The 24,297-nt window shown below is 69.5% G+C and overlaps 3 protein-coding genes across 14 annotated transcripts in view; 2 read left to right on the top strand and 1 right to left on the bottom strand.

The window, feature by feature from the left end:
• The first annotated feature begins 830 nt into the window (after nucleotides 1-830).
• Nucleotides 831-5,896, top strand: ENTPD8 (ectonucleoside triphosphate diphosphohydrolase 8). 2 transcript variants are annotated; one of them, XM_045846186.1, is made up of 10 exons: nucleotides 831-1,079; nucleotides 2,534-2,678; nucleotides 2,752-2,833; nucleotides 3,445-3,595; nucleotides 3,680-3,839; nucleotides 3,933-4,163; nucleotides 4,247-4,510; nucleotides 4,636-4,746; nucleotides 4,937-5,071; nucleotides 5,154-5,896. In XM_045846186.1, the coding sequence occupies exons 2-10, from the start codon at nucleotides 2,553-2,555 to the stop codon at nucleotides 5,343-5,345; spliced, it is 1,452 nt and encodes a 483-aa protein (XP_045702142.1). In that variant the 5' UTR covers nucleotides 831-1,079; nucleotides 2,534-2,552; the 3' UTR covers nucleotides 5,346-5,896. The 2 variants fall into 2 exon arrangements, with proteins under 2 accessions (XP_045702142.1, XP_045702141.1); XM_045846185.1 differs by having other exon boundaries at nucleotides 2,752-2,869.
• Nucleotides 5,895-14,276, bottom strand: NOXA1 (NADPH oxidase activator 1). 9 transcript variants are annotated; one of them, XM_045846183.1, is made up of 13 exons: nucleotides 11,920-12,795; nucleotides 11,181-11,289; nucleotides 10,111-10,245; nucleotides 9,702-9,809; nucleotides 8,761-8,799; nucleotides 8,427-8,470; nucleotides 7,743-7,881; nucleotides 7,248-7,287; nucleotides 6,993-7,051; nucleotides 6,613-6,767; nucleotides 6,346-6,460; nucleotides 6,125-6,239; nucleotides 5,895-6,028 (listed from the first exon to the last, which is right to left on the bottom strand). In XM_045846183.1, the coding sequence occupies exons 1-13, from the start codon at nucleotides 12,180-12,182 to the stop codon at nucleotides 5,940-5,942; spliced, it is 1,410 nt and encodes a 469-aa protein (XP_045702139.1). In that variant the 5' UTR covers nucleotides 12,183-12,795; the 3' UTR covers nucleotides 5,895-5,939. The 9 variants fall into 9 exon arrangements, with proteins under 9 accessions (XP_045702139.1, XP_045702138.1, XP_045702136.1 ...); XM_045846181.1 differs by having other exon boundaries at nucleotides 5,934-6,239; XM_045846182.1 differs by lacking the exon at nucleotides 6,993-7,051 and having other exon boundaries at nucleotides 6,346-6,767.
• A 277-nt stretch (nucleotides 14,277-14,553) lies between these two features.
• The window catches only part of EXD3 (exonuclease 3'-5' domain containing 3), a 40,312-nt gene continuing 30,568 nt past the window's right edge, over nucleotides 14,554-24,297 (top strand). Inside the window, exons 1-5 of one of the 3 annotated variants that reach the window (XM_045846405.1) lie at nucleotides 14,554-14,722; nucleotides 16,619-16,819; nucleotides 18,905-18,969; nucleotides 19,713-19,886; nucleotides 20,183-20,350. In XM_045846405.1, coding sequence (XP_045702361.1) covers nucleotides 16,672-16,819; nucleotides 18,905-18,969; nucleotides 19,713-19,886; nucleotides 20,183-20,350 — 555 coding nt within the window. In that variant the 5' untranslated portion in view covers nucleotides 14,554-14,722; nucleotides 16,619-16,671. Of the gene's footprint in view, nucleotides 14,723-16,618; nucleotides 16,820-18,904; nucleotides 18,970-19,712; nucleotides 19,887-20,128; nucleotides 20,351-24,297 lie in introns of those variants that run through there. The other 2 variants (XM_045846407.1, XM_045846406.1) reach the window with 2 other exon arrangements.

Here is a 24,297-nt window from a genome sequence, read left to right as displayed (position 1 = left end):
AAATGCATTGGTTTGTGGTTTGTAAGTCGTTCCTGAGCAACCGTTACATGCTGGACACAGCCGTTACATGCTTCGGTAGCAGGCAGCACAGCTTGGCTTTTCCAAAAAATAAGTAGCCCCGGCTGCTGTGGCTCAGTGGTCTGAGCGCTGGCCTGCAAACCAAAGGGTCGCACGCTCAATTCCCAGTCAGGGCACATGCCTGGGTTGCAGGCCAGGTCCCCAGTAGGGGGTGCAGGAGAGGCAAGCACACACTGATGTTTCTCTCCCTCTCTTTCTCCCTCCCTTCCCCTCTCTCTCTAAAAATAAATAAAAATCTTTTAAAAAAGAAAGTAGAAAGTCCAGAAATGCCTTGGACAGGCAGGCCCAGCTGCACTCGGCTGGGTGCGGGGGAGGGGCACTTGGCACCCACAGGAGCCAGTGGGCCTCGGCCACATGCCGAGTGGAAGAAACCGGGCCCCATCCACCCCTGGGACCGGGTCCCAAAGACAGACCGGAGCTGGTACCTGCAGGGGAGTGGCCAAGGGGGTGGCCACAGGGGCTCCCAGCAGGCAGGGCCCTGCAGCCGGCTGTGCACAAAGGGGCGACCAGGTTGTGGCCCACGTCCACTGTGTGCGGAGCGCCCTGCAGCCAGGCGCCGAGGCTGCGGCTTGCCCCCAAGGACGGACTGCACAACAGGCTGGGCGGCCTCCTGGCCTTTGCTCTGGCTGAGCCTGGGCCCTCCACCTTTTCTGGTCACCTGACCCTGACCTGCCCTGGCACTCATCCTCTGGCGGGGGGAGGGGAGGGGAGGGTCAGAGGGCAAAGTCCAGCACCCGCCAAAGAGAGGCGGGGCCCACGTGCTCTGGTCCCAGAGCAGGGCAGGCAGAGGGGGTGACGCCCCTGGGCAGCAGGGGGTTGAGGGACCCTCAGCAGTGAGGAGATGACCCTGGGCAGGGACTGGAGCTCCACCCCACTGAGCCACGGTCATCGGTCTGTGCGCTGGGGGTGGTCTGCCGCGCGGGGTGGGTGGCTCTGGCTGGCAGTGCACCTGCGTCAGCCTCTGCCACCTGCCTGGCTGCAGGCCCAGACCCAGGAGGCTGGTGAGTAATAGGGAGGGGAGGGCAGGGAGGGGGAGGCAGGCTGGACAGAACCTGGCAGGTGTCTGAGGGAGCAGTCCAGCTTCCTCCTTGCTGCAGCCGGCTGCCCACCAGCCCAGGTGAGGGGGCTTTTCTGGTCTGGGGGTCTGTCCTGGTCTGGGCAAATCTGTACCAGTCAGGGGGAGTGCTGTCCTGGTTTGTGGGGGGGTTTTTTCTGGTCTGGGGGGATCTTTTCTGGTCTGGGGGGTCCTGTCCTGGTCTGGGGGGGTCCTGTCCTGGTCTGGGGGGGCTGTCCTGAGTGTGGGGAGCCTTCCTATTCTCTTCGCTCACCCCGGGGGGTTAAGGCTTGGGGCTCACATGCTACGTCCCCTGGAGGTGGGGTGTGCCATGGGGTCCTGGTGTCCCTGGCACCTGCCTGGCACCCACCTCTTTGTCACTGTGAGGTGAGAGGTGGCCTGCGGCCTGGGTGCTGGCTGATGACACAGGCTGGTCCCACCGAGGCCTCCCCTGACTGTAGCCCGAGCAGGTCACCTGTCCCCTCTGTGCCTCCGTCTCCCCTCCTCCAAGTGGGGTCAGAGCCACGTGGCCGGTGGCAGTCCCCACGGGCCAGAAGCCTGGACAGAGGCGGCCTCCTGCTCGGGTGTCACTCAGTTTGGACGAAGTGCAGGGGCGCAGGAATGGGCGATACGATACAGAACCCCGTGACCCCAAAGTGCTGCCACCCGGAGATCGGGTTCCCTGGGCAGCGGTGCGCCGGCCCGAGGCTCCTGGTGACCCCGAGAGCGCGGCCAGCTCCAGGGCCCTGTGTCCGCGGGTCAGCCTCGGCCACCCGGAGCCGGCCAGAAGGTTTCAGCTCGGAGATGCTGGAGGCTGGGTTTTCAAGCAGAAACCAGGTGTCTGTTAACGCCGCCTCGAGGTCCTTCCGGGACAGGGTGTGCTTCCCGAGACCCCACCGACCCCACTCACTGGGCCACGGGAGGTCCCCTGCACCCCCCGGCTCAGGCTTGACCTCAGGGCCCCAGAGAAAGCCCCTCCCGGGGGGCCCTCAGGGTGGGGCCCAGAGAGGAGGCAGGTGGGCAGGAGCCGGTGTCCTGGGCCCCGCAGGTCAGCCCAGAGCTGACCGCAGAGCTGGGCGCCTTCTGTGGGGGTGAGGTGGGGGGGGCAGGGCTCCAGCCCGGACACCCCGAGGGGTGGGCAGGCAGCCCCACTGGTCCTGCCACACAGTGGTGTCAGAAAGGGGCCCCTGGGCTGTCCGTGAGCGTGGTGGGCCATGCCAGTCTCGCCCCCCGACACGGCCTCCTGGTGCCTGGTGCCCACGCCCCCTCCAAAGCCCGTTGCACCCGGGCTCCCAGCTGTGGCCTTCGGCCCTGCCCTTCGACCTGGCGAGCCACACCACACCCCCAGAGGGCAGAGAGGGGGGGTCTGCCCACCGCTGCCCACCCTGCCCCATCCCCCAGGTGCAGCCCTGCCCCCACCATGAAGCTGACCAGCAAGGAGAGGGTCCTCACGGCCCTGCTGGGCATCACCGCGGCCTCGGCCCTCACCACGCTCATTCTCATCCTGGTGGAGGCCACCAATGTCCTGCTGCCCACGGACACCAAGGTGTGCTCCCAGACCCTGAGCCGGGGGCGGGAGGGGCAGGCCCGCGCCATCCTGAACCCCGTGTCGCTCCCAGTTCGGGGTTGTGCTCGACGCGGGCTCCTCCCACACATCCCTCTTCGTGTACCGTTGGCCGGCGGACAAGGAGAATGACACAGGTGTGGTCAGCCAGGCCCTGGCCTGCAGGGTGCAAGGTCAGTGGGCCAGTCTGTCAAAGGTGGGCAGTGTCCGGAGCTACGGCCCCTGCCGGGCGGGGCTGGAAGGCAGCACAGGCTGGCGTCTGCCCCCGGGGGGACTGCCCTAAAGGAGAGGGGCTCCGAGACGTGGCGTGGGCTGCCCTAGGAGGCAGGGCCGGGCAGGGCCAGAGCTCGCCAGGGCCTCCCTGGGTGCGGACAGGCCCCTGCTGGAGCCCGAGGTCCTGCCTCCTCCGGCTTTGGGGCTCCTGGGGTTCCTGCAGCTGTGGTCCACCCCTGCCTGCCCCTGCCCCTTGCCCAGCTGCCTCCCCGGGTCTCAGCCCCCTGTCCCTTCTCTCACGAGGGCCCTGTCCCGCCATGGGGGTCCCCTAGGGGGATCCAGGAGGACCTCACCTCCAGGTCCTTACTGACATCTGCAAAGACTTCTTCCCAAAGAAGGCCATGCTGGAAGGTTCTGGAGGGGGGGAGGTGACGTGGACACTCCTTCTGGGGGCCACTGTCCAACCCCCCACAGGCCCTCTCAGCCCAGCCAGCCTTCGGGGCCTGGAGCCCGGTCCCGGGGTGCTGTGTTTCAGGGCCTGGCATCTCCTCCTACGCCTCCGACCCCGCCCAGGCCGGCGAGAGCCTGCAGGGCTGCCTGCAGGAGGCGCTGGCCGCGGTCCCGGCAGCCCAGCACTCGCGAACGCCCATGTTCCTGGGGGCCACAGCCGGCATGAGGCTGCTCAGGTGGGGCCGGCACTCCCAAGGGCAGGCGGGCGGGCAGGCGGGCGGGCAGGCCCCCCGTGGACCTCAGCGCCCCCTCCCGCGCAGCCGGAAGAACAGCTCTCAGGCGGCGGGCGTCTTCGCAGCGGTTGCCCAGGCCCTGGGCCGGGCCCCCCTCGATTTCCGGGGCGCCGAGCTCCTGCCCGGTCGGGAGGAAGGTGCCTTTGGTTGGATCACCATCAACTACGTCCTGGGCTTGCTGGTCAGGGTGCGTGGGCAGCCCCGGGGCGGGGGGGGGGCGGGCTGCGGGAGCGGGGCCGGCCGGCCCCCCTGGTCCCCAACTGTGCCCGTCTCCGCTCAGTGCTCCTTCTCTGGAGAGTGGATCCGGCCTCCGGAGGGGACGCTGGTGGGCGCCCTGGACATGGGTGGGGCCTCCACCCAGATCACCTTCGTGCCCGGAGGCCCCGTCCAGGACGAGAGCTCGCAGGCCACCTTCCGCCTCTACGGCTTCGAGCACGGCGTCTACACCCACAGCCACCTCTGCTTCGGGCGGGACCAGGCACTGAGCAGGCTGCTGGCCCGGCTGGTGCAGGTGGGCTCTCCCGGGGGCGGGGCCCGACGGCCGAGCCCCCGCTCCCTGGAGGTGCTCAGGGCCGCCTCCCGCCCCCTCCGCAGAGCAGCCCCTCCAGCCTGGTCCGCCACCCCTGCTACCACAGCGGCTACCGGGACACGCTGTCCCTGGCCCACCTGTTCGAGTCGCCTTGTGTGCAGGGCACAGCGCCCCCGCACCTGCCCCCGAACCTGACCGTGGAGGGCACCGGGAACCCCAGCGCCTGCGTCGAGGCCATCCGGGAGCTCTTCAACTTCTCCCGCTGTGAGGGCCGGGGAGACTGCGCCTTCAACGGGGTCTACCAGCCCCCCGTGCGGGGCCAGTTCTATGTGAGCCCCGGGGCCCGACACCAGGTGGACCCGGGACTCGGGGCTCTTGGGGACTCTGCACCTGGCGTGGGGCAGGGTGCAGACCAGCGCCGCCCCAGCACAGAGACACCCCTGACCCCCCACAGGCCTTCTCCAGCTTCTACTACACCTTCCACTTCCTGAACCTCACCTCGGGGCAGCCGCTGGCCACGGCCAACGCCACCGTCTGGGAGTTCTGCCAGAAGACCTGGAGGCAGGTGGGTGGGCCCCGGGGCCGCCCGGGCGGCAGCGCATCCGAGCGGGGACTGGGGGACCCCACCCTGGACAGCGTGACCGCTGGGGTTGGGGGGGCTGTGGAAGGGAGGGCAGCCCCTTGGCCTCAGGTGGGGCCGGCCCCGGCGGCCCCCGCGGCGTGGCTTCACCTGGCCCCGGCCCTTCCCGGCCCAGGTGGAGGATCTCTCGGCCGGGCAGGACAGCCGGCTGCGTGACTACTGCGCCTCGGGCCTGTACATCCTCATGCTCCTGGTGGACGGCTACGGGTTCGGCGAGCACACCTGGCCCAGCATCGAGTTCCGCAAGCAGGTGGCTCCCTCCCGGGCCCAGGAGGGGCGGGTGGGGGTTGGGGGCGGCTGGCCACAGCCCTGACCGCCCGTGCGTCCCCCAGGCCGGCGGCACCGACATCGGCTGGACGCTGGGCTACATGCTGAACCTGACCAACATGATCCCGGCCGAGGCCCCTGCCCAGTGGCGGGCACAGAGCTATGGCATCTGGGTGGCCGGTGTCACCTTTGCGGTGCTGACCCTTGGGGCCATCCTTGCTGCTGCCGCGGCCCTGCTGCTCTGGCTCAAGGACTAAGCAGGAGGTCTCCTAGCACGCGAGAGGCTCCACCTGGCCGGGCCACCCAGCCTGGACGCCCGCACTGGCTGGGACCTCCACAAGCCCCTGACTGTGCAGCTCCCAGGGGCTTGTCCTGTGGGCTCCGACCTCAGGACAGAGTTGCTCTGGCCAAGGAGGCAGTGCCGTGACCCCCACCGGGGCCTCCCCATCAGTGGCTTCTCTGTCCTGGCACCCTGGGTCCCCTCCCCCACTACAGCTGCCCACTGCCAGGCCTGCCGGGCACCAGAGGGATGATGCACTGGGTCGAGCCCAGGAGAGGGGACCGATGGCTGGAGCAAAAGGGAGCGGCCCCTCCCCGGGAGTGGCAGGCAGGGGGCCCAGTGTCCTCAAGAGGAGGCTAGGGAGGCCCCGCCTGGAGCCCCAGTGTCACCCGGCCTGAGGGACCAGGGGCTGCTCTGGAGCGGCCCTGCCCCCCCCATGCCCTCAGTCAGGCCTCGGAGTGACCAAGCCCAGAGCACGCCCGCTCCTCTGGGGGAAGACCGCTTTTATTAAAACCCTCCCTCCCGCCACGGGGCTTCTCAGGGCTGGTGTCGCCGCCGCCGCCCGGGCTCCTCACGCACAATGGCCAGCCGGGACCACGAAGCACTTGGGGAAGATGCCCACACGGCCATCACAGTGGCCCTCCAGCCACGCCTGGTCCACTGCAGGGGACAGGGCACAATGCCACGTCCGCTCGCGGACCCCGCCTGCCCCGGTGGCCCCAGCCGGTGACGGGGAGAGGGCGCCGCCTGCCCCGCCTCCACACAGGACGTCCACAGTGTCCCCCGGCTGCGGGTCCAGGTCCTCGGGCCGCTGGGCAGAGTAGCTGTGCCGGGCCACCACCTGGCAGAGGACCGGCCGGCCGTCTACTGCCTGTGGCGGAGGGACACCGCAGGGTCAGCCGGCACCGGAGGGCCCTGGGCCCTCCTCCCCCAAGGCTGCCCCACGCAGGCCCAGGCCCTGGCTCCCCGAGGCTCACCCGGCACCGCAGCTGCAGCCCCTCGGGGCCAGAAGCCGCGTCCCGCCAGGCCCGCTGCAGCGCCCGCTCCTCAGGCAGGGGGACCCAGCGCCCGCGGCCGCCAGGCTCCCGGTAACTGCGGAGAGGCCCGTCAGTGTGGGCAGCGAGGGGCTGCCGGCCTGCACGGGCCGGGGCCGTGGGGCTGCTGCGGATCCCGGACACCCGCAGCCCCCGGTGCGGCCGCCCCTCTTCCAGCTCCGGCCCCTCCCCGGGCTGAGAGGTGCCCACCTGAGCTGCCCGCACTGCGCCTGGGCAGGGAGGGCCTCGCTCAGCAGGGCCCTCAGGCTGGACAGGCTGGCTCCTCGCGGGGCCTCCAGGGCCAGGGTAAAGGCACACTGCACCGTGACGGCCTCCGAGCGCGTGCGGTCCCCTGCGGCCACTCCCTGGGCCAGGCAGAAAGGTGGTGGGTCTCTGCAGCCCTAGATCTTCATGGCCACGGGGGGCTTTGGGCCCGGGGGCAGGGGGTGCGGTGAGGTCCAGGACTGGGAGGGCGGGAGAGGCTGGGGCTAAGGGACTGCACAGCTTCTCCGCTGGGACCCTCGGGCCACTCAGAGGGACAGGGCCTGGTCTTGGGGCCTCCTCATATCTGGGGAGTAAGGACCTCTTACCCCAGCACCCACGGGGTCTGCAGAGGGCTCAGGGTCTGGCCACCCAGCCGCCAGCTGCCCTGCCGAGGGGGACAGAGCAGGGGCTCAGCAGGCCCTCACCCCCGAAGGGCAGCGTTTTGGAGGGGCTGCCAGAACGACCCACCCACAGGGAGGCCTGAGGCTGCCAGCTCCCTTGTCGGGGACCAGAGAGCCTGCTCTCAGCACCCCTCCCCGCCAGCCTGCTCCCACCCGGCACAGCAGGCGGGACGCCCTTACCTACAGGAGCCTGCTGGCTAGCCTGCTCCGGGGGGGGTCTCTGCAAGGGAAGCCACGGGTGGAAGCCACGGGTGGGGCCATGGGTGGGGCCACGGTGGGGCCCGGGGTGGTGGGAGCGTCAGGGAGCCGGTGGCAGTGACCCCCTTCCCTCGGAGTCTCTGATACACCGAATGGGGAACCGCCTCCTCCATGCGTGGCAGGAAGTGAGGCCCACGCCCTCCCTCTTCAGCCAAACCCCAGCGCCTGGGGCTGACCCGCGGCCAGGAGGGCAGGCAGGGAGACGGGGCCTGACCAAGGCGGGGATGGCCCGCTGCTGGGAGGGGCGGGCTGCAGGCCAGGCCCCTGGAGAGCCTGTCGGGGACGGGCGAGGAGGCTGCCCGCCCTGCCTGAGACCTTTGCAGTGCCCGGCTGTGGCCGCTGGTCCCTGGGCTCAGCCTGGAGTGGAGGGTCCTCCCGGTACTGTGGCCCCTGTCCCGCGCCACCCAGCCCACTCACCTGCTCACCCTCGGAGACACGCGCACGGTGCTCAGCCCGCCCTGCCCGGCCAGATCCGACCTCCGTGACTGTGCTGGGGGGCGTCCCGGGGCCGAGAGGTGTGCCGGCTCCGGCTCCGCAGGGGCCTGTGTCGTGGGCCCTGGGGGGAGGGCGCCCCATCCTCAGGGCCCACCTCCCCCTGGCGCAGCCCACCGGCTGCCCCCCCAGTCAAGGGCTCTACAAAAGGTGGGCCTCAGGGGAGCCCTGAGTACAGAGACCAGGGGGTGGGCAGTGAGGGGCCTGCCCCCCACGCTGTGTGACCCTGAACGCCTCCAGTGGCAGTGGCCCCCTGTCCAAGGCCCAGGTGTGGTGGTGGGGCGGCTGCTCGGGGCAGACACGGCCCAGCCTGCGCCCCATCCCGTGCGCCTCACGCCACCCCGCCCTGCTGCCTGGAGCCCACCGGGGCCTGAGCGGTGGTCCGAGGAGAGTGGCAGGAGAGAGGGCGCCCTGGGCCTCTGCACAGACGGGGCCACAGGAAGGGCTGAGAGCCTGGATGCCCCTGGCTCCAGGGGCTGCGGCCGGTTTCCTGCTGAAAAGGGGACGTGGCGGTCCTGGCCTGTGGCGGAGAGTGGCTACGCCGGGTGTGCGGGCTCCGCCGCCCCGACCAGGGAAGCAAGCACGCGGAGGGGCAGCGCCGCTTCTTACCTCAGGCCCGCCCTGGGCCTGGCTCCCCGACCCTGGTCCGGAACCTGCGGGCACAGAGCGACATTCTGCTCAGTGCCCCGACGCCCCTGGGTGAGGGGCGGGGTGGGGGGCCCGGCGGTGCTTCCCCAGGCAAGACAGTGTGGTGTTCACAGGCTGCCCCACAGGAGGGACGGGACAGCGGCCCCCCTGTGCCCGATCAGAGGGACGCTGGGGAGTCCAGGGAGGGCGCAGGGCAGGCGCGGCCTCTGCCCGCCTGCACAGGGGGTCACAGCACTCTGACCCGCAAGACCCTGGGCAAAGAGGCGGGGCTGAGGGGAGGGAGGTGTCCACCCACCTGGGGCTGCTGAAGCCCAGTGCCAGAGGCCATCACCACCTGGTGAGGGACAGCAGAGGGACAGCTGGGTCAGAGGTGCCCAACCACACCCCCAGGGGCCCCGCGGTGTCTGCTCCCCAGCCCTGGGTGCCTGCCTGCACCCCACACCTCCCGTCTGCTGGGCGGCGCCACCCCGGCCCGAGGCCACCACACCACCCAAGGGCCGGCCAGGTGGAGAGACACTCTGGGTAGAGGAAGGCTCATCGTTTTTACTTATTTTCATGCTACAGATTTTAAAATAGTTTTGCTCCTTAGAAAGTCTTCTACTGTGAAAAGGAGACTGGAATGTGGTAGGGTAATGCCACCCAGAGCCCCCGCTCCGCCCAGCGGGCCGGCCTCCGCCAGGGGACACAGCAAAGGGTCTCGGTGTCCGTGACTCCTGCTCTCACCCGGGGCCCCACACGGCCGCACACGGCACGCTGGCCCTCCGTGGCTCGGGGCGTCCGGCTGGCCCAAGGCCACCGACCCCAAACCAAAGCGACTTTTCCTCCGAGCACCCAGGGGCCACTTGCCCGCCTGCGCCCCGCCCTTGGGGACAGGCCGCTCCCCAGTGTCCTGTGATGGTGGTGCTGTCGGCCCGGCCCAGCGCGGCCGCCCCTGCCCTCGCACTCGGTGGGGGCTGCTGGGGCCAGCAGAGCCTGGCGGCAGTGGCAGAAAGAGCAGCACCTGGGGCCCCTGCTCTGCCCCCTGGTCCCGCGGTCCCAGGTCTGTGGGCCCCATTTGGACACGTGCCCCCAGCCCTGTGCCCACTGTCCACCCCCCAGGGCCTGTGCGGGACGTGCACCAGACCCCGCCCGCCCCTGAGAGCTCAGCACAGGCCTGGCCGCCTGCCCGTCTCTGGCCACTGGGCCCTCTGGCCCCCGAGTGCCTGCGGCCTGAGAAGCAAGAAGCCGCCCCCTTACCTTGGCCTTGCCCAGGAAGTCCATGGGCTTCAGGTGCTCCAGGTAGCGCCGGAGAGGCCGGAAGACCTCACCCCTGGGGACACTCCGAGGCTGCAGGGTGCCCTGTTCCTGGAGGGAGGCCCGGCCCATGCTGACCCCACGTCTGGCCACGTGCACCTGCCATAGCCTCTGCGCTCCAGAGCAGACAGCGTCACTCGGGGTCCCCACCTCTCCCCATGGGCCGTGGAGCGCCCTTGCCCAGCCGCCACACCTAGGCACACGGGCCACCTGGCCCTCGACGTGTTTGTCTCACGCAGGTGGGCCTGTGGGGGTCTGTAGGTGTGTGGGCGCTGGGCCCCGTGAGCGGCTCTGGGTCAGTGCAGACACCCGTGGGCAGCGGCCGGCCTGGTCCTCCCCGCCCGCCCCTCACCTGCACTCGGGCCAGGGCCGCGTCCAGGTCACGGCGGGCGCCTTCGGGCCCCTTGGAGACGGCGTCCTCCAGGCTGCGGGCCGCCTCGGCCCAGAGTCCCAGCCGGCACTGCGCTGCCGCCACGTTGAACAGCACCTGGGCCAGGTGAGGGTGGGCCGTGGCCAGGGCCCCCCCTGCCGTCCCACCTCGGGGACCCATAGCTCCCAGGGCTCTTCCGGGGGCCCCGCTGTGCAGAGCTGGCCTGGCTCAGGGGTTCGTGCCCCGGGATGCCCCCCGCCCCGCGGTCCATCTCCCATCTCTGGGGTGCCCTCTGGCCTCTCTCACCCCCATTCTGCGCCTGGCCAGTCCCCTCCATGGCCCCTTCCTCCCTGCACTGCACCCCACCGGTCTGGGGTGTGGCCCTTCTCTGTCCTGTCCCCCCTCCCGTGTGAAAGGACATCTGGCGGACACGTGGGGTGGGTTAGGGCTGTTGGCAGTAGGGACCAGCCAGGGGCAGTGGGCCCCGAGGAGGCGGCCGCAGAAGAGGAGGAGCCAGGGTTCCTGTGGCCCGCCGGGGTCACCACGCTCCTGGAGCCAGCCGGCCCCCTCTAGGGACGCTGCAACGGGGCCCAGTGGGAGTCACCTGCGTTGCCCAGTGCCCTGGGCTGGGGGACACAGGGGGCCTGTGGACCCACGCCTGATGGACCTTCCTCCACGGTTCCCAGGGGCCTCCACAACAGCGTGCTTCTGGGTCCCCGGGAGTATTTGGGGTTCTTCCCAGTGCCCCTCCCCCAGTGCCCACACTGTCGCTTAGCTAGGCCACCTTCTCTCACCCCCCTCTCCTGGCTGGAAGCAATTCTGGCGTCCGTACCCCACCAGGACCCAGGACCCAGACTCCTCGGGGGGGGGGGGAGTAACCAGCGGGGGCTGGGGGGCGCCCTGGCCAGAGGGAGCCTCTGTCCACACAGCCTCACCTGGGACAGTAACAGACAACAGGACCCAGAGGAGGGGGTTTGCAGGAACCAAGGACCTCGAGGGACCACTCAGGCCACCCACCCAGGACAGCACCCCCGGAGGCGCCCCTGGCCTACCTCCCAGGCCTGCAGCTTGAAGCGCAGGCCCAGCTGCGTGTAGTCGATGGCCATGTTCCCCCGCAGCCGGGCCAGGGCCACCTGGAAGTCGGACAGGGCCTCCTGGGACCTGCGGGCAGCCGGGGGCCCTCAGTGGGGAAAGGGGCCCCACTCCATCTCCATCTCCCCCGACCCCGGGCTCCAGGGACACCTGCTGGGGGCAGTGGCGATTCCTCAAGTCCCCACGAAGCTTTCGAGGGGTCAGTGCACAGATGTGACTACGCCTGGAACGTGGGGTGGTGCCCAGCTCTGGCCCAGCTCTGCATTCGGGGCGTCTCCCTCCCCCACCCCTGTCTGCACCCAGACCCCCTTTGGTGTCCCAGCTGTGCCCTGGCCAGTTCCCTCCTGCTCCTCAAGTCCCCCACTCCCTGCTGCAAGGTCCCCTGCCCACCATTCACCCCTCCTCAGAGAGGCTCCGGGCTGAGCCACGTGCCCAGCACGGGGCCCCCTGTGGGGCTCGTCCTGGGGGCCGGGCTTGTCTCCGGGAAGGCAGCAGTGCAGAGACAAGGTGAGCAGGGTGGACCCTGAGCCCCTCTGCACTCGGCCCCCACCGCAGACCATGTGGTGAGGAGCAAAGGAGGGGACACCTGCAGCGTGTGCACCCCGCAGAGACGAGAGGCCACGGGGCTCTGCCCGCGCCCCACTCCCGGCCCGCAGGAGGTGGCCCGCAGGAGAGGGGGAGCCAGGGGCCCGTGCTCACCTCTCCAGCTGGAAGTTGGCCACCCCACGCTGGAAGAAGCCGACAGCCAGGTACACATCCTTGGCCACTGCTTGGTCAAACGCCTGGGAACAAATGTGCCCACGGAATGCCGACAGCACCAAGGTCTGTAACCCCTCACCCCATGCCACAGACACAGTCCAGATGGATGACCAGCCACGGGGCCGGGGAATTCTGTGGGCCCCGTGAAAGTGCCCTATGCAGCCCGGGGCCCTCAGAGCTCGTGCGTGGGCGCACAGGGCCATCGGGACCCTTCCACTGCCATAGCCCAAACCACCCGAGCCCCAAGGGCCCACGAGGGGCTCACAGTGCAGCGAGGTGGCGTCACAAACCACTGTGCTCGCCCCGAGGACAAGGAGAGAGGACCAGAGGACAGTCCCCCACACTGACGCCAGCTGCCTCAGGGGGGCGCCGTTATGTAAGACTTTTGTCTTTTGTAGATCCTATTTTTGGTGGCTCGTACACAGTGACACACTTCTCATCCAGCAGAGTCAGGAAGAACACCAGCACAGCTCCTCCCGAAACCGCACTCAGAAACGCCGCCATCTGTCCCTTCCAGGGGACAGAGGCCGCAGAGGGTGTATGGCGGTCGTAAGCTACCAGGTGTACCCGAGCCGGGGGCTTGCTGGACAGGATCTGACCCAAGCTCGGAGGCTCTGTGTGCCGGCCGCTCGGGGCCAGCACCACCTGTGTGTCTGCTGTCCCGCCCGCCCCCTCACCTCTGCAGCAGCCAGCTCAAGGCTCCCGTGGAGCCCGGAGAGCACAGCCCGGCCTCCGCACGCCTCTCCTCGCCCTGTGCCGCTCCCCAAAAACAATGATTAATGACAGCTGTTCCACTGCTTTTAAAAATCTCGAATTTCCAACAAATATGCTCTTCAACTGTGACTTCATTGCCTTGACTTTAGACAGCACGAGGCTCCTCCTCCTTGGGGGAGGGGAGAACCGATGGGGTGCCCCCTCGCCCTGGGGGGTGAGTCACAGCTACGCAGCTGTGATGGCTGGACGGCCCGACGCCCGCGGTTGCTGCCGAGCCGCCTGGTGTCCCCTGATCGGACGCCCTCCCTCGGACAGCAAGTGAACAGAAAAGGCTGCTGAGCGTCATGGGTTTGCATGGAAGGTCAGAAACAGCGGCGGCCCCCAGTCCCTTCTGGTGGAGGAGTTTGGGGGACACGGACATGGATGTCGCTGCACGAGAGCATGGATGTGCTCTCTTCATGTGTGCCGTTTCCATCGACCACGTCAGGGACCTAGGAACCAGGCTCTTTCCAGAGGTTGGGGCCTGTGTGCCGTGGGGGTGGGGGTGGGGGTGACACCAAGCCTTAAAGGGCAGAGAGTGGCTCCTGCTGCCCCCTGGGCGGAGCCAGACGTGCAGGCGCTGTGCATCCTGCTCCCCAGGTTCTATTCTGAGGAGCAGGTTGGGAGACAGGGGAGCCCTCACATCTGGGCTTTGGGTGCAGAACTGTCTCCTCGCCATCACCACAGGCATCTGCTGAAGCCCCCTGCACCAAACCCTACACCTCCAGGGACAGGCAAGCCCCTTCCCAGCCAGATCCAGCCTCAAGCTTGTTTCCTGGTATGTCAGCGCCTCTGCGAGAGCACCTGAGCCAGGTGTGTTAGCGCCTCTGCGTGAGCACCTGAGCTAGTGTCACACCCGGCCTTTCCGGGTGACCATACAGTCACAGCACAGTGGAGGCAGTAGGAACCCCTGAACCCCATGGTGGCCCTGACTCCACCAGCTCAGGACGAGGGTCCCTCGACCACAGAGCTCTCTGCTGCCTTAGGTGTTCACTGAGGCAGAACGCTGGACTGACTTCCCCAGGTGACCCGCGGAGAAGCGGGGCTTGTCCCTGCAGCTGGGTCTTCATCACACTGCTCACCGGCCAGGCGCGCGGTAAGGCCCCCAGTGCCAGCGAACAGCCTACCCCGGAGGTGGGGTCTCAGCGACTAACCCGGGGGCTCCCTGGCTCACCCGCAGCGCGGCCTCTGGGTCCCCGGCCAGCAGGTGCACGCAGCCCACGTTGAAGCACATTTTCGCGGGCTGCCCCGGGACGCCCGAGAAGAGGCGCAGGGCGCAGCTCCAGTCCCCGCGCGCCACAGCCTGCACGCCCTGCTGCCAGTCAAACACCAGGTCCCTGAGCCAGGGCATGGCGGCGTCAGCACCTGTCCGGCCGCTGCGGAAGTCGTTGCTTCCGGGCAGGTGACGGGATGGTGTCCCTTGAGGGGTCTGGTGGGATGGCTGGGGCACCGAGGACGGCGGAGCAGGGACGTCTGGATCTGGAGGTGGGCTAGGACTGTGGCGCGCCTTCAACGCCAGGGGGGGTCAGGGGCGGAGGACCGCAGGGCACTAGTACGCAGGAGGGACGTCTGTGAGCGCCAGGTGAGACACGCCTCCTGCAGTCCTTGGCGCCCCCTGGCGATACAGCAGCCCCACCGCGCCAGCCCCACCCACCGACATGGCCCCGCCCCCGGTATCTGGCCCCGCCCCTCAGCGCCCGCCCCGCCCGACATGACCACGCCCCCGCCCAGCAGGCCCGCCCCTCCGGGGTCTGGCCACGCCCCCTTTCTGTCAGCTCCGCCGCAGACTGCCCATTTCGGTTTCAGTCCCGCACCCCCGGACTCGCGCCGAAAAGCTCCGAAAAGCCCCGAGCGCTCGTCCTTCCCCGCCAGCCGCCCCGAGCCCGCCCGTCTGCTTCGGCCTGGGTGCTCCAGGGAAAACTGTCCGGGTCCGCTGCCGACGCTGCCGCCGCGGCTGGGCCAAGGTTCCGGGCCGGTGCCGCGGGCTCAGGTGAGCGACCCCCGGGAGGGCGGGGCGAGGTCGGGCGGGCTCGGGGGCCGCTGAGGCGCAGGAGGCAGGACCGCGCCGAGGGGCTGCGGTGGGCAGGGGCGCAGCCCAGCGCCCTTTCCTGGCCGCCGACGCCCCCCTCCCCTCCAGCCCATGCGCCGAGACTGGCAGGCGCGGAGCCCTGGTCCCGCGGCTCTGCGGACGGGGCTGCGCGTGGAGCACGTCCGGGGCCACAGGCCGCACACGGTCCCCACGCCGGCGGCCAGTGCGGCAGAGGAGCACCGGTGGGAGGGAACTGGGAGCGGGCCGGCCCGTTCCGGGAGCCCGGCGTAAACCCGCCGCCGGAGGGGAGGCCCCTGGGCTCTCCCGGGGAAGCAGGTGGTGACAGCGACGCAGCCGCACTTTTGGGGACCGTCTCCGACGTTCCCGCCGCCCTCCCCGGCGCTGCCCATCTTTCCCGCAGAGATGGGGTCCCAGCGAGCGAGCAGGCGGCTCCCCTGCGGCTGGGTTGTCCCCGCGTAGTGGTGGGCAGTGGGCCCTTTTGACCTTAAAACTAAATAAAAGTTATTTTACCAGCAAAATAGATTTATGGGGGAACAGCAAAGAACTGCTATTCAGGACAAGCAAGCTGGAGCAAAGGCAGCCGGACAAAAGCGAAGCATATTATTTTATGCAGAAAAAGGAGGAAGTTGGGAGAGGTCGTCTCCAGCGGAAGTCCCCTGGAGGAAAGCTAGGGGTCCGGGAGGTGCCGGGCTCCGGCGCTGGCCCCGCCGCGCGCGCTGGGCAGCCGGCTTCTTGCACAGCCCGCTGTGGCCGGTGGCTGGTGATTCCGTCCCAGGAGGCGGTCGACAGCGCCCCCTCCTGCCCGACTCCGTTTGAAATGCGGTTTATTTCGTTTCCTAGTCCAGGAGGTTCCCCACAAAAACAGTGCAACGCCTGCACCCAGAGGGGGCGTTTCATGGATTTTAAGGAATTAGCTCAAGCAGTTGGGGAAGCTGCAGACCCCCGAAGCACTGATGCTGAGACTCAAGGCCAAGGCCTCCTGGAGCCCGAGGTCCCTCCTCCCTTGGAACCTCAGTCGTTATAAGGCCAACTGATTGCTGAGGACTGCCAGCCTCATGGAGGGGGAGCTGGTCACTGTCTGAATTCTGAAACTTACTTTCACAGCAGCTTGGGACTGTGTTTGACCACCTCTCTCCGGGCACCATGGCCTCACCAGGCTGACACATAAAAAAATCACCCACCACAGCCCCCAGCCCCAGAAATGCCCCTGGGGATGGCAGTGCCCTTTTCCCTGCGCCGCAGACCATCGGGACCTCCAGGGTCCGGGGAGGCTTGTGTCCGGGACGGCTGTTGGAGCCCAGAGCTCAGCTGTCACTCAGAGAGAGGCCCGCCCGCCTTCGATGACAGCTGCCCTCCCTCCCGGCTGGGCCTGTAGGGCAGGTGGGCCGTGGCCCGGGAGCCACTCTGCCCGGCCGTGGCTGTGTCTCCTCCACTGCGACCCTGGGCCAGCTGGGACCTCGCAGTCCTCGCCTGTGGGAGGGATGATGAGTGCCTGCCCGGGAGGGAGGGCTGTCACGTGAGGTGACAGGGGAGAGGCCTCTGAGGTGCACGGGGGGCACTGGGCCGCTGCCCTGCTCCGTGCACGCACTCAGGCCCCTGCCCACCGAGGCCCCACTCGCTCCCGCGCAGACCGAGTGCCCCAGAGCCGGCTTGCCCCTGCAGTGAGCCTGGGGGTCCTCGTGGCAGGCCTACCTCGGAGGTCTGGCAGGGCAGCCAAGGCTGTCTGGGCACCCCCACACCCTCGAGACCACAGAGGTGGGCACGGCACAGCCTGCCCATCAGGGTCCCTCCTGCCTTCTGTGTGGACCCCAGAGCCTGAGTGTCTCCCTTCTCTAGTTCCAGATGCCTCGAGCTGCCTGCTGCCTCCCCAAGCCCGGCCTGCTCTGAGGATGGACCCTGGACACCCAGCTGCTGCTGCTGCTGGAGACCCCGCCCCTGCCAGAGACCCCGCCCCTGCTGGAGACCCTGCTGCTGCTGATGCTGCTGAAGACCCCGCCCCTGCTGGAGACCCCACCCCTGCTGGAGATCCTACTGGTGGTGAGTGCTATTCTGTGGCCTGCAATGCAGGTATGTGCCCTGACTGGGAATTGAACAGGCGACCCTTTGGTTCACAGTCCAGCGCTCAATCCACTGAGCCACACCAGCCAGGGCTGTTTTTATTTTTAAACACATTTTTGGGCAGCAATTTTAGATCCACAGCAAAAGTAAGGAAGTGCAGAGATTTCCCGTAGGCGCCCGCGCCCCGCACCCCGACAGCCTCCTCCGTACCAGCCCCTCCAGGGCGGCCTGCGTGCTCCAGCCGGAAGCCTGTTGCCGACTGAAGCGGCGTCGACTCGGGTGTCCCATCCCCAGAAACGGTTTCTTCGGGAGAAAGAGAGGGTTACGTGCAGATGTTGGGGGGGGGGCCGGGCTGGAGGGGCGCCCACAGGAGGAAGGGGGCCAGGACCGCGAGCTCCACCACAGACAGCCCCCGAGGGGCCTCGCCGCCCCCGGGCCCTCCGGCCGGCCGTGTCCCCTCGGCTGTGCCTGCCCGCAGCCCGTCAGCCCCTGTCACGGGTGACAGGTCGGCGCCCCCAGGCCCACAGTGGACACCAGGGTCATGCGTGGTGCGTGCGTTCTCTGCGTCTGGACAGAGGTCTGACGACGCGTGTCCACTCTCCCAGCCTCACGCGGGTCCCTCCACCGCCCGGAAGGCCCCCATCCCGGCCCTGGGCCTTCTCGCTCGCTGCCTCCGCGGTCCGGCCTGCCCCAGCAGGTCGCAGAGCTGGGGTCGCACGGGGTGTGGCCGTGTCAGTGCGGCTGCTGTCCCTCGGCCACGTGCACACTGGGCCCCGTGAGGTCTCTCTGAGCACCGTGCGTGTCCTCGGACCCGGGGGCCGTCCCAGGTCTGGACAGGCCCAGGGCGCTCGCCAACAGAGCCGCCCGGTCTCCGGCTGCCCTTCCCGGTTTCTGCCTCACGGTGACCACTCGGGGTTCTGTGTTTTGGGGGGCGTCTGTGGCTGCCTCCTGTCCAGTCAGGGAGGCTCTCTCACCTCTCAGTGTTTTTAGCCGTTTCTCAAACGGGGGGCGGCAGCTCATGGGTGCGCTCGGTGTCCCCCACCTGCTGCGAGGATGGCCCGTCCCCTGGTCCCCAGACGAGTCACAGTGACGGACGCCCAGCTGTTCAGTGTCCAGACCCCCTTGCGAGCCCCTCCTTCTCCCACACTGCAGGTCGAAGGTCAGAGGTCGTCAGGGGTCAGAGGTCGGCTGTCTAGCCCCCTGGTGTCTCATCTGGGTCTCTGCGTCTGGGTCCTGGTGGCTTCCCTACAGGCTGGGCTGGGCTGTCCCCCACTGGGGCCTCCGCACCACGTCCCGTCTGCTGCAGGGACCTGGCACGTGGCTATCGACCCCTCAGTTCTTGTGGGGATTTGCTGGCCCCCAATCCCCAGATCTGAGTGGGGATGTTTGTTAGGAACCTCCCCTCCCCCGTGCAGGTCCTGACTCTGGCCCCTGACCCCACCGTGTGGGGGTCCGGCTGGGCCTGGGTCAGCACCAGGGTCTCTTGCATCTTCCACCTCCCTGAGGGGCCAAGGGCGGACACGGGTGGGGCGGGGGTGGCAGAGGAGGATGGCGAGGCCGGCAGGACTGTGATGAGGCACAGAGGATGGGAGGCCTCGGGGTGGGGGCTGCGAGGTGGGGTGGGGGCAGGGCAGGCCCTCTGAGGCAGCCAAGGGTGCTGGTGGCTGTGGGAGACTCAGAGGTGGGTGCCTGGGCCCCTGGCCTCACAGGCAGTAGTAGCCTTTCCAGACCAGCTGACCCTCCTCGGTATTGACCTTGAACCTGGTCCAGGGCGCTGTCCTCATCCACCCCGGGGGTGCCCCTGACCTCCGCTGGGCCCGGTGTCCTGGCAGGCTTCTTCCCGGGCCAGCACTGGATTCCGGGGTCCCAGGCTGTGGGTGGCAACCACAGGACAGGCCTGGGGAAGGGACCGTGGAGCTCTGGCTGGAGAGGACCCGGGAGGCCTGGGCACAGGGTGGAGTCTCTGCTGAGTCTCGGCGTCGGCGGCCGTGGCCCCTGGGCTCTGCGTGGCCCAGCCCCTCACACAGCTGTCTGTGGCCCTGTCTGCCCCCCATGCCCCCCCAGGCTGGGACGTGCATGTGTTCCTGCGGACCCTGCAGGCGCTGTGGACTGCGCAGGAGCTGCAGCAGGTAAGCCGGGGGCCCTGGGTGCTGGTCTCGGACCTCTGTGGGCCGTCCCGTCTGGGCGTCCTGGTGGACACAGGCTCCAGAGTTCTGGAGCAGGTGGGAGGGGCCACCACCAGCTTCTGCCCACAGCAGCGGACCTGGTGGGCTGGGGCCACCTGTGTGCTGGGCCGGGCGGGGCCCCCACTGGCCACATGGAGGGAGGGCCTTGTCCACAACAGCCTCTCCCAGGGCGGGTGGTTGCACGGCGTGTCTGGCCATGGGGGCCCATGAGCGTCCAGCAGAAGCCCTGAGGCAGCTGCGTCCTGGGCCGTGTCCCATCCATAGTGGCCTTGCCTTGTGGGCCCGAGGGGAGGCGGTTGGGGGGGGCTCTCCAGAGCTGGCCTGGGGTTCAAGCCGGCAGACGGCCCCGCCCACTGTCCCCGTCCTCGGAGCGCCAGCCCTGGGTGCCGAGCCTGCCGCCAGGCAGCCGGGACGCAGGCCGGTGGGCAGGGCATCGCCCCCATCTGCCCCCCTCCCCGGTCTCTGTGGGGCCATCAGGCTCTGTGGGACCGCCAGCATGCACAGAACTGCCACCTGGCCTGGGGGACAGGAGCAAGCAGGACTGTGGCAGCGCAGGAGACGCCGTGGCAGCCGGATGCCGCCTGGTGGTCACCCTCCTGCCTCGTGACCGGCTCCCTTCGAGGTTGGTCAGCGGGGACTGGGCTGGCGGGAGAGTCCGGGTGACTCGAGGCTCTGTGTCCCCGCAGCTCAAAGCAGAGGCCTGGCGGGGCTTCGCTGCTCTGGACGACCCTCGGGCTGGCCTCTTGGACCTGCTGGAGGGCAGCAGGGCCTGGCGGGGGAGGGGCCCCACCCTGGAGGCCTGGGTCACCCTGGAGCTGGAGTGCTGGCTGCAGGCCCGGCCCCCCCCAGGGCCTGCCCAGGTGAGCCCCACCCGCAGCCCCACCGGTCCAGCCCCCTCCCACCCTGCCCGCCCGTCTCGGCGCCGTGGGCTCCACGCGCCTCAGCCCCCAGGGTTGCCCGTGGTGCTGGGGGTTGTGCACTTGGCCTCAGGACTGGCTACTGCACCTCAGCCTGTGGGCTTGAGCCCCAGCCTTCTGAGAGCCACACATGTCCCTCGCCGGTGTCCCCCCCAACCCTCTGGGCCTCCCCTGCCCAACTCCAGGCCCGTGGCCACAGGACACCACCGCCAGCTGAGGCCGGGTCTCGGGACTTCCAGGGCGACCCGGGGCGGGAGCAGCTGCAGGCCCGTGCGCTCAGGGTCCTGGCCGAGAGCCCCCCCGGCCTCGTGGAGCCCCTGGTCAGCATCTTCCAGCTGCGGGACGCGGGCCGAGGCCCCCTGCTGGCCCACATCCACCGGCTCCACCAGGAGGGCAAGTTCAAGGGAGTGAGTGTGAGCTCCCCCCTCGGGGGCCCCCTTCCGGGGCGGGGGTGAGGTGGGCCCAGGGACACTCCCTCCGGTCCTCAGGCTGTGGCTCCTGTCTGCTTGTGGGGCCCACGGGGAGACCGAGAGGGGGCTGGGCTCCCCGGGTCCAGCTGGCAGTATCCTCGTCGCCTCTCCACTGCGGGGGCTGCCGGGGACCTCGGGGACCAGACACCCAGGGAACCAGCTCAGGACCACCTCTGAGGTCGGGGTCCCAGGAGCCCCCCGTGCTGGGCCTGGGTCTACCCCATAGCACCCACGGCCTTCCTCCCGAGGTGCCACTGGGCCCTCCCTCTATGTCGGTGGCACAGGGGCACCCGGGCTCTGGCCGGAAAGCTGTGTGCCGAAGCCACCTCCCCAGGACGCCCGGCTCAGCCTCCTGTGTCAGGCCCTGGCAACACTCTCGGGACTCGGAGGAGCAGGGCTGTGGCAGCGGCCCCCCAAGACCCCTGGGCACTGTGTCTACGCCTCCCCGACTCTGTCGGGAGGTCCTGCCTGGGGGCCGGGGGCCACGCTCTGGGTGGTGGCGTCTCCTCCTGCACGTTCGCATGAACCAGGTCAGGCCAGCGGTGGCGACTCCGTGCGGGACTGAGTCCTCGCGGGTCCTGTGGGCTCCCAGCCGTCACGGGGCTCGGGCAGGACCCACCCCCGCCCCGCGCCAGCAGACCCGGGCCAGCCCCTCGGCACCACACCCCTGTTTTTGTGGGAGCTCGGTGGGGCGCAGACCACCGGTCAGGACAGTGGGGGCTGAGCATTTAGGTGCCCGAGAGAGGGGTCACTCTGCCCGCTTGCCGGGCGGCGGGGGGGGGGCCGCGGAACAGCGGCCGAGCAGCTGGGGGTCCCTGGGTGAGAACTGAGGCCTCGCCGTCCCGGGGTGTCTGCGGGGTCTCCTTTGTGAGCGAGGCTACCCCCATCGAGCTCTGAGGAGCCTGCGGGGGGGACGGCGGGGCCCGGAATCGGGGCTCGGGGGGCGCAGGGCAGCCCTGAGGCTTCTTGTGTGGTGACATGTGACCCTCGTGGGCTGGGGGGCAGGAGCGGTAGGTCCTCGGGGGTGGGGACTCCCATGGAGCGAGGCGCCCAGCGTCCAGGCTCAGTCCAGCTGGCCACGCCCGAGGCCCCCGCGTGGGCCCTGCTCCCCGAGAGCAGCACAGGTGTTGGAGGTCGGCTCTGGGCTGGCGAGGAGGAGCCGCTGCGGGGGGCTCCCGGGGCTCGGAGAGGTGGGCCCTGGGCAGGTCACCGGCCACTGGCCGGCCCTGGCTGTCGCCTGGTGGCGGGTGGGCGGCTCTGTGACACCGAGATGGCCGCGCGGGGACAGTGAGGGGCCGGGCTCCTGCTCGCAGGGCGCGAGGCCGGTCTGGGTCTGGGCGGGCCGACTGGGCGGCCGTGCCCTCAGAGAACGCGGGACGCGGGAGGGCAGCCGCCGCGTCTCGTCTCTGGTTACACTCGGGCCTTCCGGGGGCGTCTGGGTCCCCCCCGCGTGCGCCTGCCCTGCGCCGCGAGGCAGGGTCCCGGCACAAAGGGGGCCTTGTCCCGCATGGCCCCTGCTGCGCAGAGGGGCCATTGTCCCGCGCGGGCCGCCCGGCAGGCGGTGCATGCTCCAGTGCCCGCGCCCAGCCGCACGCAGGCCTGCGCCCGCTCTGCGGCCCCGCCGACCAGGGCAGCGTGCTGCTTCGCGTCCAGGCAGCGGCTGGCAGGATGAATGCCCGCTTTTGTCCGCTCGGCTATTTTATTTACATTTTTTAAACAGCTTATCAAGGTAAAAAGATAGCTTTGCTTTAAAAAAAGGGAGGGGGGGTTGCCTTGGCTGCGGGCCCAGCCAAGCCGCAGAGGTGGGAGGCAGGCCGCACCGGGGTCCGGGGCCGTGGGGGCAGGCGGCGCCTGGGCTGTGGACCCTCCTCCCACAGCCACCGCCCGGCCCCTCCGGGTTTTCCTGCTTGTTTTCCCCCAGAGCAGCGGCTCTGAGGCCCAGCCACTGGGCAGCCTGGTGTCACCCCTCCTGGGGGCCAGCGCTTGTCCTCCCGTGGGGGGTCAGGAAGGCCTGCAAGGTGCCAGCCCGGGGCGGTTTCCTTTTTCAGGACCCAGGGCCCTTCCCACCGGCTGTGCCTGCTCCGGACCTGGGTCTGGGGCCAGCCATAGGTGCTTGGGCTGGCAGGTGACCTTCCTACACCTGCTGGGGCTCCCAGGTGACTAGGCATCGGGCAGCTGTGGTCCCCTTAGCAGAAGCTCAGACTGAGAAGCGACCAGAGACCAACTCTAAGCCAGGCCCAATGGCAGAACCATATGGACTCCACCCCCACCTGAGCCCCAAGATGGAGGCCAGGCCAGGGGGGCTTCCCAGAGGAGGTGGCTCTGCTACCAGCTGTCCCCCCAGGTCACCCAGGCTGCCCCAGATGGAGCCAGGGTGCCCTTCTGTGACTAGGTGAGACTAAGCGGCTCCCGCCACCCCCGACACCCGGTCCTGCGTGCTCTCTCAGCCCAACCTCCAGGTTACTGGGGCTACGGTGCCCAGTGAGGGTGCACCCCAAACTGCCCCAGGGGGTATCCACAGCCTGCAGCCTCAGGCACGCTAGCCACAGCCCTGCAGCATCCACACAGGCCGCCTGGCCGGGAGAGGGCCCCCTGGGCACACAGAGAGCTTTGGCCGGGCCTGGACAGATAGCTGGCTGCCTCGGGCGGGGGGCGGGGGAGGATGAGGGAGAAGGGGAGGGAACCCCTCTGACAGTGTCCGTGTGCGTCCGGGTAGAGTGTGCGCCCCCCCCCACCACAGGTGAGGTCTGAGCTCTGCCTGCAGCCCGTCCCTGCACACGGGCCCCCCACGCCCCGCAGGGCCCCGGACCCAGCGCCCACCGTGCGGAGGCCCTGGCTGCAGGGCAGTGGGTGGGTGGGTCGGGGTGGAGCAGCAGTCCCCCCGGACCCCACCAGCCCCCAGCGGGGCAGGCAGCCCTGGCACGCAGAGAGTGGGGGGCCCGGGGGTGGGAGAACAGGGACGGGCTGCGCAGACTTGCGTGCGCCCCACCTGGAGCCCCTGTGGCCGGGCCACCCCCCCAGGCCACCCCCCAGAGAGCCGGGCCCGGAAGGTGATGAAGTCTGGCCCCCTGAGGCGCCGGGCCCCCTGGTTTGAAGGCTGACAGCCCCTCGCCCCCTGCGGCCCCTCCCCTCTCGCCTCTCCCGGGTCCCTGGCCCAGGGCCTGGGTGGAAGGGTCACCCTCCCCAGCCCCCTCTCCTCCAAGCCCAGGCCAGCCCTGTGCCCCTTCCCCCAGCCCCGGGCCCCCGGGGGCTGGTGCAGGCCCGGCTCCTGGACCCCCGCCAGGCTGTGGAGGCGCCGGGTCAGGGCTGCGCAGGGAGAGTCCCCTGGCCCCGCGCCCCACCCCTCGAGATCCGGCCGGAGGCCCGAGCGGCCGTTCCCAGAGCGCTATTTTGGTCTGTCCTGCGAGCCTCGCGGGGCGGGCGGCCTCTGCTCATAATGGGAGTGCGATGTATGGAGGTTATTTATAGCGCGGCCAGCGCTACGTGCGGGCGCTCAGGGCCCGGCACGTCCTCTGCGGGGCGGCCTGGGGGTCAGGGTCCGGCTCCAGCCACGCCCACGCCCCGTCCAGGGCACAGCTGCCCCCAAGGAAGCTGCTGCGCTTGGGGCCTCTCTGTGGGCACGTGGCGTGGGCAGCTGCCCCTTCCCTCCCCGACCCCCTCATCAGCAAGCCCTGGCCAGGGCCCCCCGGGTTTCGTGCCCACTGTCCAGGCCGTGCCCCAGCCTGGGGGGCGTGGGGGGCCTCCCTACCTGCCCCTGCCCTGCGAGTCTGGCTCAGCACAGGGGCTTCTCCACCAGGACCCCCTCCCCCCAGACCCCAGGCCCGGTCCTGTGCTCACGCCCTCCCGGCGTCTGTGTGGCAGCCCCCCCAAGGCCGCCTGCGCCC

Source organism: Phyllostomus hastatus, unplaced genomic scaffold (assembly GCF_019186645.2).
Source record: "Phyllostomus hastatus isolate PE091 unplaced genomic scaffold, TTU_PhHast_1.1 phas_contig_495, whole genome shotgun sequence".
Lineage (NCBI taxonomy): Eukaryota > Metazoa > Chordata > Mammalia > Chiroptera > Phyllostomidae > Phyllostomus > Phyllostomus hastatus.
The sequence above is the reverse complement of the archived record's forward strand: the minus strand, read 5'-3'. Positions and strand labels throughout refer to the sequence as shown.

Bases quoted from the DNA above. Each gene is read 5' to 3' on its own strand.
- ENTPD8 (XM_045846185.1), top strand. From the start codon at position 2,553: ATGAAGCTGACCAGCAAGGAGAGGGTCCTCACGGCCCTGCTGGGCATC. The intron at 2,679-2,751 runs GTGTGCTCCCAG...TGTCGCTCCCAG, and splicing joins TGCTGCCCACGGACACCAAG to TTCGGGGTTGTGCTCGACGC. The intron at 4,164-4,246 runs GTGGGCTCTCCC...CCCCCTCCGCAG, and splicing joins TGCTGGCCCGGCTGGTGCAG to AGCAGCCCCTCCAGCCTGGT.
- NOXA1 (XM_045846175.1), bottom strand. From the start codon at position 12,182: ATGGCCCTGTGCGCCCACGCACGAGCTCTGAGGGCCCCGGGCTGCATA. The intron at 7,882-8,426 runs GTAAGAAGCGGC...CCCTCCCCCCAG, and splicing joins AGGCCCAGGGCGGGCCTGAG to GGCCCACGACACAGGCCCCT. The intron at 6,768-7,247 runs GTAAGGGCGTCC...TGCCTGGCCCAG, and splicing joins TAGCCAGCAGGCTCCTGTAG to GGAGTGGCCGCAGGGGACCG.